At 42.2% G+C, this 19362-nt stretch overlaps 1 protein-coding gene across 3 annotated transcripts in view; it reads right to left on the bottom strand.

The window, feature by feature from the left end:
* The window catches only part of LOC126156205 (ADP-ribosylation factor GTPase-activating protein 1-like), a 102103-nt gene that overhangs the window by 3713 nt on the left and 79028 nt on the right, over window positions 1-19362 (bottom strand). For all 3 annotated transcript variants that reach the window (XM_049916291.1, XM_049916290.1, XM_049916289.1), the window contains one exon: window positions 15641-15757. In XM_049916291.1, the coding sequence (XP_049772248.1) occupies window positions 15641-15757 (117 nt within the window). The remainder of the gene's footprint in view (window positions 1-15640; window positions 15758-19362) is intronic.

Below are 19362 nucleotides of genomic sequence, written 5' to 3'. Positions count from 1 at the left end.
GACAGAATTACAATGTCATCGGCAAACCTTAAAGTTTTTATTTCTTCTCCATGGATTTTAATACCTACTCCGAACTTTTCTTTTGTTCCCTTTACTGCTTGCTCAATATACAGATTGAAAAACACCGGGGAGAGGCCACAACCCTGTCTCACTCCCTTCCCAACCACTGCTTGCCTTTCATGCCCTCGACTGTTATAACTGCCATCTGGTTTCTGTACAAATTGTAAATAGCCTTTCGCTCCCTGTATTTTACCCATGCCAGCCTTTAGAATTTGAAAGAGTATTCCAGTCAACATTGTCAAAAGCTTTCTCTAAGTCTACAAATGCTACAAACGTAGGTTTGCCTTCCCTTAATCTTTCTTCTAAGATAAGTCGTAAGGTCAGTATTGCCTCACATGTTCCAACATTTCTACGGAATCCAAACTGATCTTCCCCGAGGTCGGCTTCTACCAGTTTTTCCATTCGTCTGTAAATAATTCGCGTTAGCATTTTGCAGCTGTGGCTTATTAAACTGATAGTTTGGTAATTTTCAGATCTGTCAACACCTGCTTTTTTTGGGATCTGAATTATTATATTCTTCTTGAAGTCTGAGGGTATTTCGCCGGTCTCATACATCTTGCTCACCAGATGGTAGGGTTTTGTCAGGACTGGCTCTCCCAAGGCTGTGAGTAGTTCTAATGCAATGTTGTCTGCTCTACTTGTTTCGACTTACGTCTTTCAGTGCTCTTCAAACTCTTCACGCAGTATCATATATCCTATTTCATCTTCATCTACATTCTCTTCCATTTCTATAATATTGTCCTCAAGAACAACGTCCTTGTATAGACCAAGTATATACTCCTCCCACCTTTCCACTTTCCCTTCTTTGCTTAGAACTGGGTTTCCATCTGAGCTCTTGTCTCCAAAGGTCTCTTTAATTTTCCTGTAGGCAGTATCTATCTTACCGTGATATACGCCTTTACATGCTTACATTTGTCCTCTAGCCATGCCTGCTTAGCCATTTTGCACTTCCTGTCGATCTCATTTTTGAGACGTTTGTATTCCTTTTTGCCTGCTTCATTTACTGCATTTTTATATTTTCTCCTTTCATCAATTAAATTCAATATTTCTTCTGTTACCCAAGGATTTCTAGCAGCCCTCGCCTTTTTACCTACTTGATCCTCTGCTGCCTTCACTACTTCATCCCTCAGAGCTACCCATTCGTCTTCTACTGTATTTCTTTCCTCCATTCCTGTCAATTGTTCCTTTATGCTGTCCCTGAAACTCTGTACAACCTCTGGTTTAGTCAGGTTATCCAAGTACCATCTCCTTAAATTCCCACCTTTTTGCAGTTTCTTCAGTTTTAATCTACAGTTCATAACCAATAGACTGTGGTCAGAGTCCACATCTGCCCCTGGAAATGTCTTACAATTTAAAACCTGGTTCCTAAATTTCTGTCTTACCATTATATAATCTATCTGATACCTTTTAGTATATCCAGGATTCTTCCATGTATACAACCTTCTTTTATGATTCTTGAACCAAGTGTTAGCTATGATTAAGTTACCGTATGTTCTGTGCAAAATTCTACCAGACGGCTTCCTCTTTCATTTCTTAGCCCCAATCCATATTCACCTACTATGTTTCCTTCTCTCCCTTTTCCTACTGTCGAATTCCAGTCATCCATGACTATTAAATTTTTGTCTCCCTGAATAATTTCTTTTATCTCATCATACATTTCTTCAATTTCTTCGTCATCTGCAGAGCTAGCTGGCATATAAACTTGTACTACTGTAGTAGGCATGGGCTTCGCGTCTATCTTGGTCACTATAATACGTTCACTATGCTGTTTGTAGTAGCTTACCCGCACTCCTATTCTTTTATTCATTATTAAACCTACTCCTGCATTACCCCTATTTGATTTTGTATTTATAACCCTGTATTCACCTGACCAGAAGTCTTGTTCCTCCTGCCACCGTACTTCACTAATTCCCACTATATCTAACTTTAACCTATCCATTTCCCTTTTTAAATTTTCTAACCTACCTGCCCGATTAAGGGATCTGACATTCCATGCTCTGATCCGTAGAATGCCAGTTTTCTTTCTCCTGATAACGACCTCCTCTGAGAAGTCCCTGCCCGGAGATCCGAATGGGGGACTATTTTACCTCCGGAATATTTTACCCAAGAGGACGCCATCATCATTTAACCATACAGTAAAGCTGCATGCCCTCGGGAAAAATTAGGGCTGTAGTTTCCCCTTGCTTTCAGCCGTTCGCAGTACCACAACAGCAATGCTGTTTTGGTTAGTGTTACAAGGCCAGATCAGTCAATCATCCAGACTGTTGCCCCTGCAACTGCTGAAAAGGCTGCTGCCCCTCTTCAGGAACCACAGGTTTGTCTGGCCTCTCAACAGATACCCCTCCATTGTGGTTGCACCTATGGTACTGCTATCTGTATCGTTGAGGCACGCAGGCGTCCCCACCAATGCCAAGGTCCATGGTTCATGGGGGGAGGATTATGAAAAATGAAAGAGATTAGGGATGCACATAAATAATCATTTCTCCTGCTCGAAAGTACAGGTGTAGTTTACTACTGCTGTGACAAGTGTTAATGGAGCTTGTTGTGTCCCTATTTTTGTCCCATGATGCATTTGCTGTGTGTGCACAGTACTGGACCTGGAGAGACATAACACAGCACGATCAAGTTAATTACAAACATTATTGCATTTCAGTGTGGTGCAACTCAAATTTTAAATAGTTACCATGGTGTTTTCGAAGTAAAATGATGGTATTTATTAAAAGGAAGGGTGTTACATTTTTGCCTGAGTTTATCTCAAGTCTTTTTCTTATATCACAGTTCAACTGAAATCTGTATAGTTATTGCATCATAAATCTAGTCTTGGCAAAGCCTGTTTCAGGGGAAAAAAAAAGGCTACAAAACTTGTAAATTTAAGACCTGAGTGTCTTCAAGTGTGTGGTACATTCATGTATGGCATGTTACGCGCAAGTTACTGGTGGTGTCAATCGGTATGCTTTGTCCTCCCTTTCCAATGTCACAAAATAAGCTCACCTATGATCAACTGTGCAAAGTTCACTGGAGTCCTCTTTGAACAAAACATTTTTCTTTTATTCTATATTTCCATTTCAATTATTCTGTCTTTTAAGAGAGAATCATGTTTTCTTGTTTCTGACATGAATGATGGCAACATTGTATTCTGCTATTCCAAATGAAGGGAATTCTGGCCCATTCATCTGGGCAGACCCATCACCTGCTTCTACAGTTGCAGAGATTGCATTTTATTGGAGAACTTGACAGCTAACAGCTTTATTACCCTGTGTAAAACAGTCCAGAAAGGCCATTTCAGTATCCATACAATTAGACTATTATCATGGAATTTTTTTTCTCTTTACCAATATACTGTCAAAAAGGAACTACAATGAGAGCTGGGTGGGTCCTTATGATAGAGGAGATGACCACCAGTCAGCGAAGTATGGTCAATGGGGAGAAGGCAAAGGACAAGAGAGTCCTGGTGAGGCCTGCATGGAGGACCTCTGCAGATTTTAGTGAAGCCAGAGTGAGCCTTTCTATATTCCAGGTTCCTAAAAGTTGACAGCATAATACCAATTGGAGGTCTGTTTCCGGAATACCAATCTCAAGAGTTGGTTTACCGGTAGACAGTTTACCCAGGCACATTATCAGTGAGTTCATTCCCCAGGATCCCGACATGGCCCGGGGTCCAGACAAAGGCCACTGATGACCAAGGGATAGCAATGATAACACAGTCGAGAGCTTACAAACTGCTCAAGGAGTCACTGTCGATGAGAAAGGACCCACATGGTGCAGGAATGGACATGCTCAAGAGCACAGGAGATGGCTAGCAACTCCGCACTGGAAACACTACAGCCATCTGGCAAGGAACACAGTTCAGCACATCCCGTGTGAGTATAAGCAAAGCCCACGTGACCTTCAACCATCAAGTCATCAGTATAGATTACTTCTGAACCCCAGCATGCATCGAGGATCGATGCCTGGGTAAACTGTCTACCGGTAAACCAACTCTTGAGACTGGTATTCCGGAAACAGACCTCCAATTGGTATTATGCTGTCAACTTTTAGGAACCTGGAATATAGAAAGGCTCACTCTGGCTTCACTAAAATCTGCAGAGGTCCTCCATGCAGGCCTCACCAGGACTCTCTTGTCCTTTGCCTTCTCCCCATTGACCATACTTCGCTGACTCGTAGTCATCTCCTCTGTCACAAGGACCCACCCAGCTGTCATTGTAGTTCCTGTTTGACAGTATATTGGTAAAGAGAAAAAAAATTCCATGATAATAGTCTAATTGTATGGATACTGAAATGGCCTTTCTGGACTGTTTTACACAGGGTAATAAAGCTGTTAGCTGTCAAGTTCTCGAATAAAATGCAATCTCTGCAACTGTAGAAGCAGGTGATGGGTCTGCCCAGAAATTTGTGGCAGAGGGCCTCAAGAGGGACTGAGTCTTTCAGACCTGGTGATAGGTCAAGAAAAAGTTGTGGCCAAGGGATGCGCCAAGGACATGTATGTGAATGGGCCCAGAGGAGAGGTGGAGGAGGAAACAACTGGAGTTCAGAGAGGAGTGACTGGACATGGATTGTGATCATAATCCCCTATCTGGGATGACACTGCGGGAAATGGATTTCTGTAGGAGATGGTGGTTCAGATGATTAGGGAATCTGTGAATGTGAGTAGCATAACTGAAGAGCATTTGTTGGCACCTGATTCGCAATGGATGGACCTTAGCCTCCACGAGTAAGCTGTTCAAAGGGTTGGTCTGAAAGGCTCCTGTCCCAACTTGAACCTCGCAGTGGTGTATCAGATCCAGTATCTGCAATGCTCACGGCAATGCTGAAGCAGATGCCAAACTCCCATGATCAAGGCAGGATTATATCAGGGTTTTGTAAAATTGCAGAAGGGTTGTGCCATCTGCACACCAACTGGTGGTACTCAGCGAAGTGTATTAAGGTATGGCCAGCACTTTCACTTAAGCTGGAAAAGACGGGGAATCCACATCAACCGAGAATCGAAGACCAGTTGTAAAAAGCAATACGTGACCACTACATTGAGTAGTTGGTTGTCAAGGTAAAGTTATGGATGTGGTTGAAAGTACAACTTCAACAGAACTGCATGACGCAAGTCCTGGTGGCTGAAAACCAAAAGCCATGTGCGGGGAAAGGGGGGGGGGGGGGGGGGGGGCATGCCTGTGCCTTTCATATGGCACCTTGCAGTCAACTTTCAGCAACATCCACACTAAAGGAGCAGAAGTAGAAGCAGAAGCAAAAGTCATCAGGAGGGTAATACTGAGGACCCCACAGCACATCAGGTTCAGAATGTTCGGTGAGACTGTGATGACTTCACAGCCTGCTTTGATCTTTGATGAAACCACTACTCTATCAAATGCGATGAAGAGTGTGTATAGGCACTAAGGTTGGATCAACCTACTTCATTACCCTATGGAATGCAATGACACCCTAATCAGTGAGGTAGGTTTCGATTTCTCCCTCGTCAGACCATTGAGCAGCCTAGTGTAAACACCACCATGTGAAGAATTCAGCGTTCAATAGGCCTTGACACGAACAGCACATCCGTGGAGGAGCAAAGCTACAAGCAATTGTTGGGCTTGAAAATCAGAAATTGTCTCCAAAGGCAAATTGCCATTACACAGACGAGAGTACGATTTCACAGAGCCTGCAACTGCATCAGCACCTTTCTGGATAATACGAGGTGTGATTGGAAAGTTTTAAGAATGGGTTTGAAATTGTACAATGGTGGTACTTACATGCTACTGTGATGCATCTCCTTCAAAATAGTCCCCTTCTGACTGAACACACTGACTCCAATGGTGTTTCCACTTTTGGAAACATTCCTGGAAGTTTTTTCCTGAAGTGTGTTAAGGACACACTGTGTATTTGCTTGGATGTGTTCAGTCGAGTCAAATCGCTTTCCTTTCAGTGAAAATTTCATTTTAGGAAACAGGTAGAATCCACAGGGCCCAATTCAGGTGAATATGGTGGTTGTGGAAGCACAGGAATTTTGAATTTGGTCAAAAATTTAACAATGGAGAAGGCACAATGAGCCGGAGAATTATCATGGTGCAGCACCCAACTCACAAGTTTGTTAAAATTGACAGAACTGCACAAAAACTTAAATTGAGTTCATCAGCCATCTCCCTAATTCTAAGTCTACGATCAGAGCGCACTAAGTCGTGAACTTTCACAACATTTTCATTCGTTTTTGAGGTGGAAGGACGGCTGGACTGTGGTTCATCTTCATATGATTCACGGCCATTTTTAAATCTCAGGAACAAGACAAAAACATTTGACTGGCTCATACAATTTTCTCCAAAAGCTGTTTTTAATAGTTTGTAAGTCTCAGAAGCTGATTTCCCAGTTTTAAAACAAAATTTCACACAAACTCGTTGCTCCATTTTTATTTACGCAGACAGAATCCGGCAACAAGCCCTGCACTTAATCAGCTGCCACAACAAACTGAATAAAGGAAACGCAGTTTCCTGTCAGAGGGCATTCAAGGACAAGGCAATGACTCACTCCCCACCCTCCGTGTACCTGCCCGCCAAACCAGTAAGCAGTAGCAGATCCATTCTTAGAACTTTCAAATCACACCTCATAAATGCATTAACCACAGCAAAGGACAGACCACCTTCAGTAGGTAATACCACGCAGAACTGATGCAGCTGGGAGAATCTTGAAATCTTCAGCCTCATTCCGTTTATGTTTAGTAGACAGACTAAGATGGTGATTGGTTCACTGCGAGAAAATCCAACATGATAGTCACCGTCTCCAATGGCATGCTTCTTCCAATTGGGACCCTCCCTCAGAGAGGAACTCATCTACTTTACATGATTGTTCACACCTCACGTCACTTTTCCCGAACTCCTGACACAGGGACCAATTAGCAATATTGGTAGGTGACAACTCACACAATCACCCTTCCCTGGGCCTGGCCCTTACCTGTCAATCCGAGGCTAGTAATTACACACTACCCAGTCACCTGCTACGCATCAAGTGGATGGGTTGGCCTTCAGGAGCACAGAGCAAGAAAGAATAAACAAAGAAAAACATCAAATGCCACAGCAGAGGATGGATAGGAGATGGAGAACCACAGAAAGAAGGAACGAGAAAACAGTGGAGGGACTTTCCTGATACCAGGCTACTGAAATTTCAGAACACATTCCCAAAAATATCCAAGACATGTTCCCCAAGGGAGGGGAAAAAGAGTAGCATGAGGATAGACATGCAGCATGGAAAGGAAGAAGGTGCTGCAAAAGCTGGGGACCCATGGAAGCCAAGCACGACTCACCCAAGAGTGGTGAGCCCCCTGGGAGGTTCACTATGTAGTGTGAACTGGAGCCTCAAAATGCTCTCCTTGTTGGAGGACAATTTCTTGTCTTTCCTCTCCTTAGAGGATTTCTATGATTATGACTGCTTCTATGAATCAGTTTCTAGTAAAGATGATGATCCCAAAGCCCTGCGACCAGCTGCCTGGTGCTCCTTCAGCCAATGGCTGGTATCCTGGCAAGAGAAGCCAGAGGAAGGTGATTTGTCTGCAGCTGAGATGTGGGAACCAATGTCCCCGGTGGGTGGGAAGCCATAGATCTCAAATTAGGTGTGTGGGAAGCAGCAAGAGGGAAGCTCCCAATCATCAGGGGGCAGGCATGATTGAGCGGCCCTGAGGGCCCACTGTAGGACGTGTAACGGGCAGGTGTACAATTGCCAAAGAGGGTGACATAATTGCAGTTGCAGCATATGACACTGTTTCACATGCCGAGTGCAAGCACTTATATGTCGTCTTGGTATCTTGGTAAGTTAGTTTGTCCAGTGTCTTGTATTCTTGAATTTTCTTCTCTCCGTAAAAACAGTGTAATCTATTGAGCAGGAAGAACAGTGCTTTCCACAGTTGACACACAAGGGGGTTGGAGCACAAGTAGCATTTGCATGCAGCACTCGTCCACAAACTCTACAGATGGAGCTAGTGCTGCAACAGGAAGACATATGCCCGAATTTCAAACACTTGAAGCACTGTGGTGGGGAAGGGAAGGAGGGCACAGGGTTTCATATCTCATTGGTATACCATCACTTTTACCTTTTCAGGCAATGAATTACCCTCAAAGGCCAAGATGAAGGCACCACTAGTGAACCTATTTCCTTTGGCCCTCTATGTACATGACAGGCAAAGTGTACACCCCACAGCTCCAAGTTGGCGTGTAACTCATCATCAGATTGCAAGAACAGATCTTGATGGAAAATGATACCCTGAACCGTATTTAGATTTTTATGGGGAGTGACAGTCACCAGTATGTCACCCAGCTTGTTACAAGCGAGCAAAACCCATGACAGGCAGGGTGTGCTGTTTTGATAAAAATTGACCTACTTTTCATTTTAGAGATGGCTGCACTACCTCAAACTTGTCTTCTAAGTTCTCCACACAGAAAAAGGGCTTTGCAGCCAAGAAGCAATGCCTATCAGTCCTTGTGCAAACTAAGCATTGCGGGGAGTATTTTTCAGCTTGCTGCTTAGCCCTACGTTTTTCCCATGATATAGCCAGGGAAGGAACATTTTAGGGTTGTATCTCCCTGCATTAAAAGAAGACTTTTAATAGATAACTTCATCCACTTCATTTGCGGCTCATCCACCATGGTGCCACTCACTCAAAGGGGGCTCTCCCATGGGCATCACCCAGTCTCAGCAATGGCTACCTGGCCAGTAATCCATTGCTTGGAGTTCCTGTGCCCAATTCACAATGGGCACATACTTCTTGGCATACAAGGGGAGTTTTTAGCTCAGGCACCAACACTGCAATCCCTGAATGGTCAGGGGGCTTCTACCATGCAAGTGCTTGATGACGCCCCCCTCACAATGGGATGGCTACCATGCTGGGTTTTGGGTATATTGCCTTATTAAAGGGAAGGGTGCAAATATGGAAAGGCATAAAGGTAGAGCATACACTGCATTGGGCGACCTGCACAAACCGCGCTTCTGGAGAATTTTGAAAATTGGTGGAGGGTCAAACCCAACAATGGGGACCATGTGTTCATTTAATGAAAAGTTGCAGAAAACAATGGAAGTGGAAACTCTAGTCCCAATCATAAACAAGGTCCAGTCAGGGTCTGCACCAAGAAAACCATCTGATGGAGAGGCAGAGGAAGAAAGGGATAGTGGAAGTATAAGCTTGCAGTACAGAAAGGAAATAATGCTGCAAAGGCTGGGGCATGTGTTAGCCAAGCACATACTCACAGAAGAGCTGCAAACCCGCTGGAGTCACTTGCTCTGTGACTTTGTACCAAAAATTAGTAAATTACAAAAAATAGTGCAAAACGCAACCATTTTTTTAGCCACAGGAACAAAATTGTACTACTTATATTGTAGCACCCATGTGCCTTTTACGGGTAATAACTCTTACAGTATTTTGAAAAAAGATCATGTTAAATTATTTATGTGACCATATATACATATATTTAAATTACTTCACATTTTTCACAATATTTCCATGTGTGCCGAATAAAGGTTAAACGGAGGTCCAATTGGTTGCCAGAGAATAAGTTTCCACAAGTTATTGTATTTTTATTTGAAAGCTCTCATACGAAAACCTCTTTATGGATAAATGCATCCTCTCAATGGTGGAATTATTTTAACCACCATAGGCTGTCGATTTGTTGCTTTAATCCACCATGCACATAATTTACATTACTGTTCAGTTTTGGCCTTAGGTCATTTTCAAATGTATGATACTGGTGACATGTGTCACATTAAAAAAAAACTTGTTTCAGGGTATGCAGTGGCAGCCACTTGTTCCCACACATACATATGCTGAGTGTTACAAATATAGTCTTGCACATACCAATAAGCTTATAAGCACAACTTGCAGAACATGTCATGCAAGCAAAAACCTTATGGACACACAGCTTACTAGTTCTTGCATATTCATTTAACAGCATACTGTGTACTTTTAAGCATTCCTACATGGTGATATGTGTTGCCCATAGCTGGCCTGGGAATTTGTTTTTATGGCATGCTCCCTTTCAAATCTGTTCATAGGCCAACTAAAGGAACTGTCCTACCCTTCCAAAACTCCCAACCCCTAGTCTGGTTCAGGTTCATTGATTATATCTTCATGATCTGTACTCAGGGCTGACACACACTGTCCTCATTCCTTCATGATCTCAACACCTTTACTCCCATCCACTTCACTCAACTCAGTGTGCCACTTTCCTAGATGCTGACTTCCACCTCTCTGATGGCACTATCCCCAACTCTGAACACATCAAAACCATCAACAATACCTGCATTTCAACAGTTTCCATCTCTTCATTCCTATGATACAGCCCAGCCACCCATGGACGATGTTGCTGCAGTGATGAGAACTCACTTTCCCAGTATGCTTTTTTTTCTTTTTTTTTGTGGTTTTAGGGCGCACAACTTCAATGGTCATTAGCGCCCTGACTACTCTAAGAATGCACCGCGAGGCACAAGTTGACAACAACAACTAAAAGGGAAAACACGATAAAAGACAGACTGACAGGCATAGGATTAAAAAACAGCATCATCAAATGTCCTTAGCGAGGTTTGTCAAATTGATAAAACGAAGAACACGAGCAGCTGCTCGTGGGTCATCCGCTAAAATGGCATCGAAAGTATTTGGCAGGTGAAGATCGAGGCGCAGTGTGTTAAGATCTGGACAGGACATTAAAATGTGTCTAACCGTCAGCAAGTGCCCACATGGGCAGAACGGCGCCGGCGCAGCCGTCAGCAGATGGCGATGGCTGAACCGGCAGTGTCCAATTCTTAACCGGGCTAAAACGACCTCCTCCGTTCCCAGTATGCTGAAGGTCACGCAAAGGCCTTCACTGACAGACACTATCGCCCACAAACATAGTCCAAAAACTTATTTTCTGTGTCGTATCTCCACACAACCCCCCATCCTCCCACCACCCCTAAGAATCAACTACAAAGGAGTGCCCCCCCTTGTCACTCGTCATCACCTTGGACTTCTACAACTGCATCATACCCTTCATCAGGGCTTTGATTATGTATCATCATGCCTTGAAATGAGGGACATCCTACCCAAGATCCTTCCCACCATCCTAATAAGATGTTTCATCACCCATACAACCTACAAAACATCCTACTCCACACTCAACCCCTTGCAATAAGGATCATGTATCTATGGTAGTCTAAGGTGCAAGACCTGTCCAATCCAACTTCCCAGCACTTCCTACTCGAGTCCTATCACAGGCTTATCCTATCCCCATCAGAGGCTATGCCACTTGTGAAAGCAGCCATGATATAGACCGAATCTGTTGCCAACACTGCACTGCTTTTTATGTTGGTACAACTACCAACCAGTTTGTCCACCAGGATGAAAAGCCACTGCCAAATGGTTGCAGGAACAAAATTTGACTACCTGGTGAACACAGGCAGCTCAGCATAGCATGCTCAATTCCAAGGGCTGCTTCACAACCTTGGCCACATGGATCCTCCCCTCCACCAACAGCTTCTCTGAACTATGCACATCCCCTTCAGTGTGCACCACCTATGAACATCTCCAACGACTGTGTACAACACGCATAGTATGTGTACCTGCCAAGCGTTCCTCACATATTCCTAGCCAACAAACTGCTCAACTCATAATGAGCCGGTAGCCACCCACTTCCAATCCCCCTCCCTGGTCCCATCCATGCACCCTACCTGACAACCCTATCCACAACCTAGTCTACCTGCCTAAATGCGGCACTGGCAGCCTATCGATGACTTGACACTTGTTTTCCAATGAGTGGTCTCCCTTAACCAGAAAGTATTTACATCCTCACAGCACTTTCCTATAACATCTATTCAAATACGGTATGGTATCATCAGTATAAGTTTTTGTACGTAACTGACGGAAGAAATTTTTTTTCTGATCATCCATTGTATTCAGCACAACTATGGTTGACAGAGCTCCAAACGCTAAATGTAACCTCTCAAACTTTTTGTCAAAATGGGCCATTAATGTGATCTCTTTAGAACTCAGCCTAATCTAAAATTTCACATGTTATACTGGAGACCTATTGCCACAAGGGTTTGAATACTCTTCACAGTATACAAAAAATGAAAAACCTGACCATTCTGTAGCGCAAACTCTGAATAAATAAATAATTTCTATTGATTCATCTTCTCTCTTATTATAGTTAAAATGCAAATCATAATATGTCCAAAACAAGAAAATATGAAAGAAGTCTAAAATTAAATAGTTCCCTGGAGTACACTGAGTACCAAGCTACACACACACACACACACACACACACACACACACACACACACACACACACACACACACACACACGGCTAGAAGCTTTCTGCAGCTTATTTAGGTACCTTCTAATTTTGAAAATCCACACACTAGGTTATCACATCAAGCAGACTATGTGGATACAATAACTAACAAGATCACACTAAAATCTTTTGTGATTTTTTAATATTTTTGATACTTTAAGTTCAGAACTCAAGTACCTATCAGCCAAAGCAGCCAGACGCAACTATCAAAAATTCTTGAGAAAATCAATTTTTAAGTTTTCTGAGCAGCCTTAACTCACTAAAATTAGGGCAGTTTTTTGATGAGCCATGTGCTGCAATCAACAGTGCTCGTGACCGGTAATCATTGGATCACCAGTTCGAGTCTTGTTTCAATCATAACTTTTTTTTCATTCAGTCTGAATACCTAGGTCATTTAAGTATAAAATTCATCAAATATACGCTAACTAACACATATAAATTTTTTATTATCAACAACACATCTGAGCTGAGGGGAAACATACTACCAGAGTGGCATTTATATGGAGAGAGTTAACAGTATCTGTTACTTGAACACGTTTACAAACTTTACACTCTGCGCTGCACTATTATTTGATGACGGTTGACTTGTGCACTTTATGAAGAGTTACAGTGTGGTGTCTGATCACAGTTCCTGTACGATATGTAATTAGCAATATGACAACATGTATTTTCCATAAAAGAAATGACCATTGTATATGCATTAGTTACCATTTATTTAATGTTTTTATATTTAAATGACGTAAGTATTCAATTTGGATTGGGAGGAGGGGGGTGGGGAGAGCTCAAACCAGTGACCCAATAATTACCAGTATCAAGCACTATCGATTGAACCCCGTGGGCCATTGAAAACGTGTCCTAATTTTCATAAATTAAGGTTGTACAGAAAACTTCAAACTCAATTTTCTAGAGAAGTTTTGAGAGTTGCATTGAACTGCTTTGGCCGATTGATGTTTGAATTCTGAGCTTTATGTATCATAAATACAAAAATTGCAAAAATCTGACTTGTATCATCTCTTTGTAAGGAACATTTATAATATCAATCAGAAGCTGCCCCAGATCACGTCACAAGAGACAAGAGAATGTGGAAATAGTAATGAAATCCTTGCAACAGGAAATATTTTAAGTCGTATAATCTAACCATTAAACACTATTTTTATTTGGTTAGTACTTCATTTTGGACTAATCATTTCTCCACAGGTTAATATACAGATGCGTATAATTAAAGTTCCAGTTTCAAAGTGCCATAAAAAGATAACCACTGCTCAGAATGATGTCAAATTTGAACAGCATGTAACTGACACAGAAGGAGACATCACAGAACAAAAAAAAAAAAAAAAAAAAAAAAAAAAAAAAAAAAAAAAAAAAAAAAAAAAAAAAAAAAAAAAGGAAAGAGAAAAAGAAAGAAAGAAAGAAAGAAAAAATTGAATGAAAATTTTACCAATAGATGGCACTATAAGCGTCAGAATATGCATACCAACAGAAGTGCAGCACATTGCTGTTCCTCAGTTTGCATCCAAGACCTCCAACATGACTCTTCATGAAGGATCGCATGCTGCTGGTGAAGCTCTTTTATAAGAATGGTGACAGAGAACCAGTAGCTCAGCAGAAGTTCTGGGCACTCAAGGGAGTTCTGGGCACTCAAGGGTATAAAAAAGCTTTGGTCTGATGTCTGCTGAGTGTCTAGGCAAAATGATTACAAAACTTGAGAAGACAGGTACTTTGGCAGAGGGAGGAAAGCAGTTGATCCAACATTTGTCAGCGATGTGGCCACGGCACTGCAACAGGGGTCTAGTAGTGGTGTGAAAACATGCAGTGAACAGGAAATTGCCCAAACATTGAACATGCATGCAAGCACGGTACATAAAATCCTACGAGTCACATTGCAACGCTGCACTGCTGTCCATACAAAATCACCTATATTCAGGAGTTGCTTCCTGCTGACCTGCCAGTAAGACAATGTTCACTCTGGAATTTCTTGCTTGCATGGAAGTGGACAATGAATGGCTAGGGAATATTCTGTGGAAGGATGAAACCCATTTCCATCGCTAAGGACATATCATTACGCAGAATTGCAGAATATGGGCAATGGAAAATTGCCACACACATCAACCAGTACCACTTTATTCGTCAGAGGTGTGTTGGGTGCAGCTTGACGGTATACTTTGCTGCAGGCCTTTTTTTTCTCTCTGAGGAGATGAGTCCTGCTGGTCCTATCACCTGTACTATCACTGGTACACACTAAGAGTCTTGGGCAGCAACATCATTTCAATCCTCCGACAGTGTGGTTATGTGGGTACAGTCATTTTTATGCAAGATGGCGCCCCTCTGCACATTGCACAACCGGTGAAGTGGCTACAAGAGAGGCATTTTGGAAATGCTACAATTATCAGCCATCATTTGCCTGAAGTCTGGTCATCCAGATCACCTGATCTTAATCCATATAACTTCAGGATGTAGGGTTATTTGAAAGAGGTTGTGTTTAATGTTACAATTATGAACATAGCTGAAGGCATGGATTGCACAACACATTCTGAACATGACCCTCAGCCACTCTGATGTGTTGCGAAACATGCTGTTTCTCAATTTCAGCTTTGGGCTGAACATGGGGGACAGTATATTGAGCATGTCTTACACCAGTCTCACAACAATTAGAAACCAGTGTCACTGCTTTTTATATGGTATTTGGCCCCAGGACAATTAAAAACCGATTTTTCCCATCAATGTAATACAACCTTGTCATGGTGGATGGAATTATCCACAATTGTTGCCGAACTTGTGCAGTCATGCATATTGAACAGTACAGAATGGTATATAATGTCCAACTCAAACCTTGTCTGTTGTATTGCAATTCATCTGTCATTTATGGACAATCCTATTTACATTAAGACACTTACAGTGCCATCTACTGGTAAAATTTTCATTATTTTTTTGTTCTATGTCATTTCCCTTGCACCAATAATATGCTGTTCAAATTTTATGTCATTCTGAGCAGTGGTTCTCTCTGTACAGCATTTTGAAATGATCTTTAATTAAGGAAAACCTATACTTAACTATGGACAGAAATAATAAATTACCTTACATCTTTACGAGACAAAAATTTGACCATTTCTCATAATAATTAAAATTAAATTAAAACAATACAGCACTGGAATGCAACTGATTCTTTATGACAAACAGTTACTGGCTCTAAAGCTGACAAAATGGTTTGCAGAAACCATGAGATGTAATGTGTCAAAATTATGCTAAAATCAACAATCAATAATGGCCATAGATCTTTTAAGTGTTGACTTACTTTGAAAGCTGTGCCTTCTCTGAACTCCACCCCCAGTCGTCAGGCTCTGTATTTTCGGAAGACTGTGTCTCCTGTTCAGATAGCAATCCAGATGCAACATTTCTTGATTGGTTATTCCTGGGAATGAAAGAGGAAAGAAAAGTAGTTTACTACTGCTGCCCCACCTAAGTAAACAAACAAGCAAAAATTTTTAGGTAGTTAACAGAATTCTATAACTTTTTCCGTGAAATCATCAGAAGATATATTTTCATTGTCCAATGGGTTGATGGACTTACGTTTTTGCACAACATTTATTACTTCTCTTCATCAGTTGCCACTGTTGTGGGCAGTAGTATGAAGTAGCTGGTGTAAAACAGCAGTGACACTTTCAGTAGGAGTGAAGTAACCAGCTACAATCTATCACCCCAGAGTTTTGTAAGCTACGTGTTTTGTGCATAACTTTTATTTCCTTCAGAGTTTGCCAGTGCGTCTACCAGCATCCAGCTTTCTTACTCCTTGTTTTATGTGGTCACTGCATTTTGAATCACTCTGGGTGCAAAACCTTGGATAATGTATGGCTGTGACAGTTTCCAGCAACTAATCAAGTGTTTAACCAAGTAAGAATGGCTCTTTCTGTCTACTTATGTGTATCACAACATATTTGTTTACATTGAGGTTCACCTGTCAGTCTCTACACCAAGAAACCATATTCTGCATGTCTTCCTGCAATCAAAAATGGTTCAAATGGCTCTGAGCACTATGGGACTTAACTGCAGTGGTCATTAGTCCCCTAGAACTTGGAACTACTTAAACCTAACTAACCTAAGGATATCACATACATCCATGCCCGAGGCAGGATTTGAACCTGCGACCGTAGCGGTCGCACAGTTCCAGACTGAAGTGCCTAGAACCGCTCGGCCACATTGGCCAGCCTTCCTGCAATCCACTACAATTTTGTACCATTGTGATTTCCCTACACAATCAGCATCATTCACAAATAGACCTATGGAACTTCCAATTTATCATTATATTTATAACGAATACTCGCTTCGGTGGGGCTGAGAAAATGAGATTGGATCACAAAAGGCAGGAACAGGATACAATGCAGGAGGAATGTACATGACACACACCTTCCAAGCCAGAGTGACAGCGAAGAAGAAAAATAATCCTATAACTCTGCATTAAGGCTCAGAGTTACGCACAAAATTGTCACACCTAATGATTTCCCCCTGTTAACCAACATCCATCTGCTAAAAAGTTCTGAACTCATCACAAAACAAATCCAGAAATGCATAACTTATTGTCTTACCATTAAATAACAGTGAAAAATTGTGTGCCGGAAGTCAAGGAACATGGCACAGATCTTGTGAACAAAATAAGTGACTCAAATTTCACAATACTGCCATTTGTAGGGACCATTTTGGTGGGGACAAATACCAGAAATAGGTTTTAAAAAATGCTCCTGAGATTATATAAGAAAGGACTAAAGATCCTGCTGATTACTTGAAATGGATCATCATATACTCGTATGCTTTGAGCACAGCCTCTACCTGCAAGGGAGGATGATTACGCCAGAGGTGGTTTTGAGGTAGTGAATAGTGTGACATTTTTCCCCTTGCAGTTATGCAGCTGATGTCATTGGGGAGGGATCTGATAAAGGAGGGTGTGCAGTATTTGAGGTTAGCTATGCCTAAATGGTTATTAGGTAACAACAGGAGAGTGTGGTGGACTGGTCATCATTGGACTAAGTCACAGACAGAGCTAGGTAGAGTTTAATGTTTATTTTGAGTTAATCCTTGTTTTCTCTCTCTCTCTCTCTCTCTCTCTCTCTCTCTCTCTCTCTCTCTCTCTTTATCTATCTCTCTCTCATCCTGTTCTCTGATCTGTCCCTGCTTGGCCCAGACTGACATGATTTTTTTTCTGGCTTCTTTTATCCTCTTTCTGTGTCTTCTCATTTCACACTTACTCCTTTTGTCCACTTCCCAGGTTATCCGGGAACCCTACATGCCTGCTTCAGGCACTGACTGTGCATTTGCGAGCTTTACACCTGTGGAATGACTATATTCATAAGCAATTTTTCAAATCTTCTTAGTGACTTTTCACTGGTCAGCGAGTACAGGTTTACCCTAACAGGCCTATACACTACCCTGAATTTTCTGTCAGTCCAGTTTTTATTAGTAACACAAAGGCACTTCACTGCTTACCCACACAAGGGGAATTTCATGAATGCTGTTAAGACAAGCTTCAGCTACTTAAAAGTTTGTGTGTATAAGCAGATGAAATCACTGACAAAGTTAATCTCACCAAAAAGTCTAGCTTTGTCTCAGTATCTAAAGAGACAAACTTAAATGTTTGTCCTACGCAGCTGAAGCAAAGCAATGTTCTGAGCTATTGGAAAAAGGTTTTAAATTTCCAACGAATAAACATAACTAAGTTTCATATTGCATATGTTCTATGCTTGTGAATTAAAATATACTTTAACAATGACAACAATCAGCTTTTGACAAAATAATTCAATTGGATAGATAAAAAATCTGCTCACCAAGCAGCGGCAGAACGCACTCATAAAAGACAGTTGTAATTGGCAAGCTCTCCTTCAGGGAGAAGGATTGAAGGGGAAGGAAGATGGATGAAGGAAAAGGACTGGAGAAGTCTGGGAAAAGGGGTAGATTTCAGAAAAGTCGCCCAGAGCCGTGGGTCAGGGAAGACTTACTGCATGCATGTTTTCAAATCTCATCCAATGCAGTCCCCTACAATCAGTCTTTCCTTCTCATCCCATGTGGAAAGTCTCCCCTGAGCCACGCTTCTGGGTGACTTTTCCGAAATCCCCGTCCCACTGTAGCTGGTTACCAGGCCCCCACAGAACGTATCTCTGCCTACGTAGGTCAACACCTTCAACCCATTACATGCAGTCTCCCATCCCTCATCAAAGACACCAACCACTTTCTCGAACACCTGGAATCCTTACCTAATCTGTTACTCCCGGAAACCATCCTTGTAACCATTGATGCCACTTCCTTCTACACAAATACCCCGCACATCCAGGGCTTCGCTGCGATGGAGCACTTCCTTTCACGCCGATCACCTGCTACCCTACCTAAAACCTCCTTCCTCATTACCTTAGCCAGCTTCATCCTAACCCACAACTTCTTCACTTTTGAAGGCCAGACATACCAACAATTAAAGGGAACAGCCATGGGTACCAGGATGGCCTTCTCGTATGGGTCGCTTAGAGGAAGCCTTCTTGGTTACCCAAGCCTGCCAACCCAAAGTTTGGTATAGATTTATTGATGACATCTTCATATGATCTGGACTCACAGTGAAGAAGAACTCCAGAATTTCCTCTCCAACCTCAACTCCTTTGGTTCAATCAGATTCACCTGGTCCTACTCCAAATCCCATGCCACTTTCCTCGACGCTGACCTTCATCTGGCCAATGGTCAGCTTCACACATCCATCCACATCAAACCCACCAACAAGTAACAGTACCTCCATTATGACACCTGCCACCCACTCCATATCAAACAGTCCCTTCCCTACAGCTGAGGTCTTCGTGGCAAATGAATCTGTTCGAGTCCTGAATCCCTGAACCATTACACCAATAACCTTAAAACAGCTTTCGCATCCCGCAACTACCCTCCCGACCTGGTACAGAAGCAAATAACCAGAGCCACTTCCTCATCCCCTCAAACCCAGAACCTCCCACAGAAGAACCCCAAAAGTGCCCCACTTGTGACAGGATA

Source organism: Schistocerca cancellata, unplaced genomic scaffold, assembly GCF_023864275.1.
Source record: "Schistocerca cancellata isolate TAMUIC-IGC-003103 unplaced genomic scaffold, iqSchCanc2.1 HiC_scaffold_1106, whole genome shotgun sequence".
Lineage (NCBI taxonomy): Eukaryota > Metazoa > Arthropoda > Insecta > Orthoptera > Acrididae > Schistocerca > Schistocerca cancellata.
The sequence above is the reverse complement of the archived record's forward strand: the minus strand, read 5'-3'. Positions and strand labels throughout refer to the sequence as shown.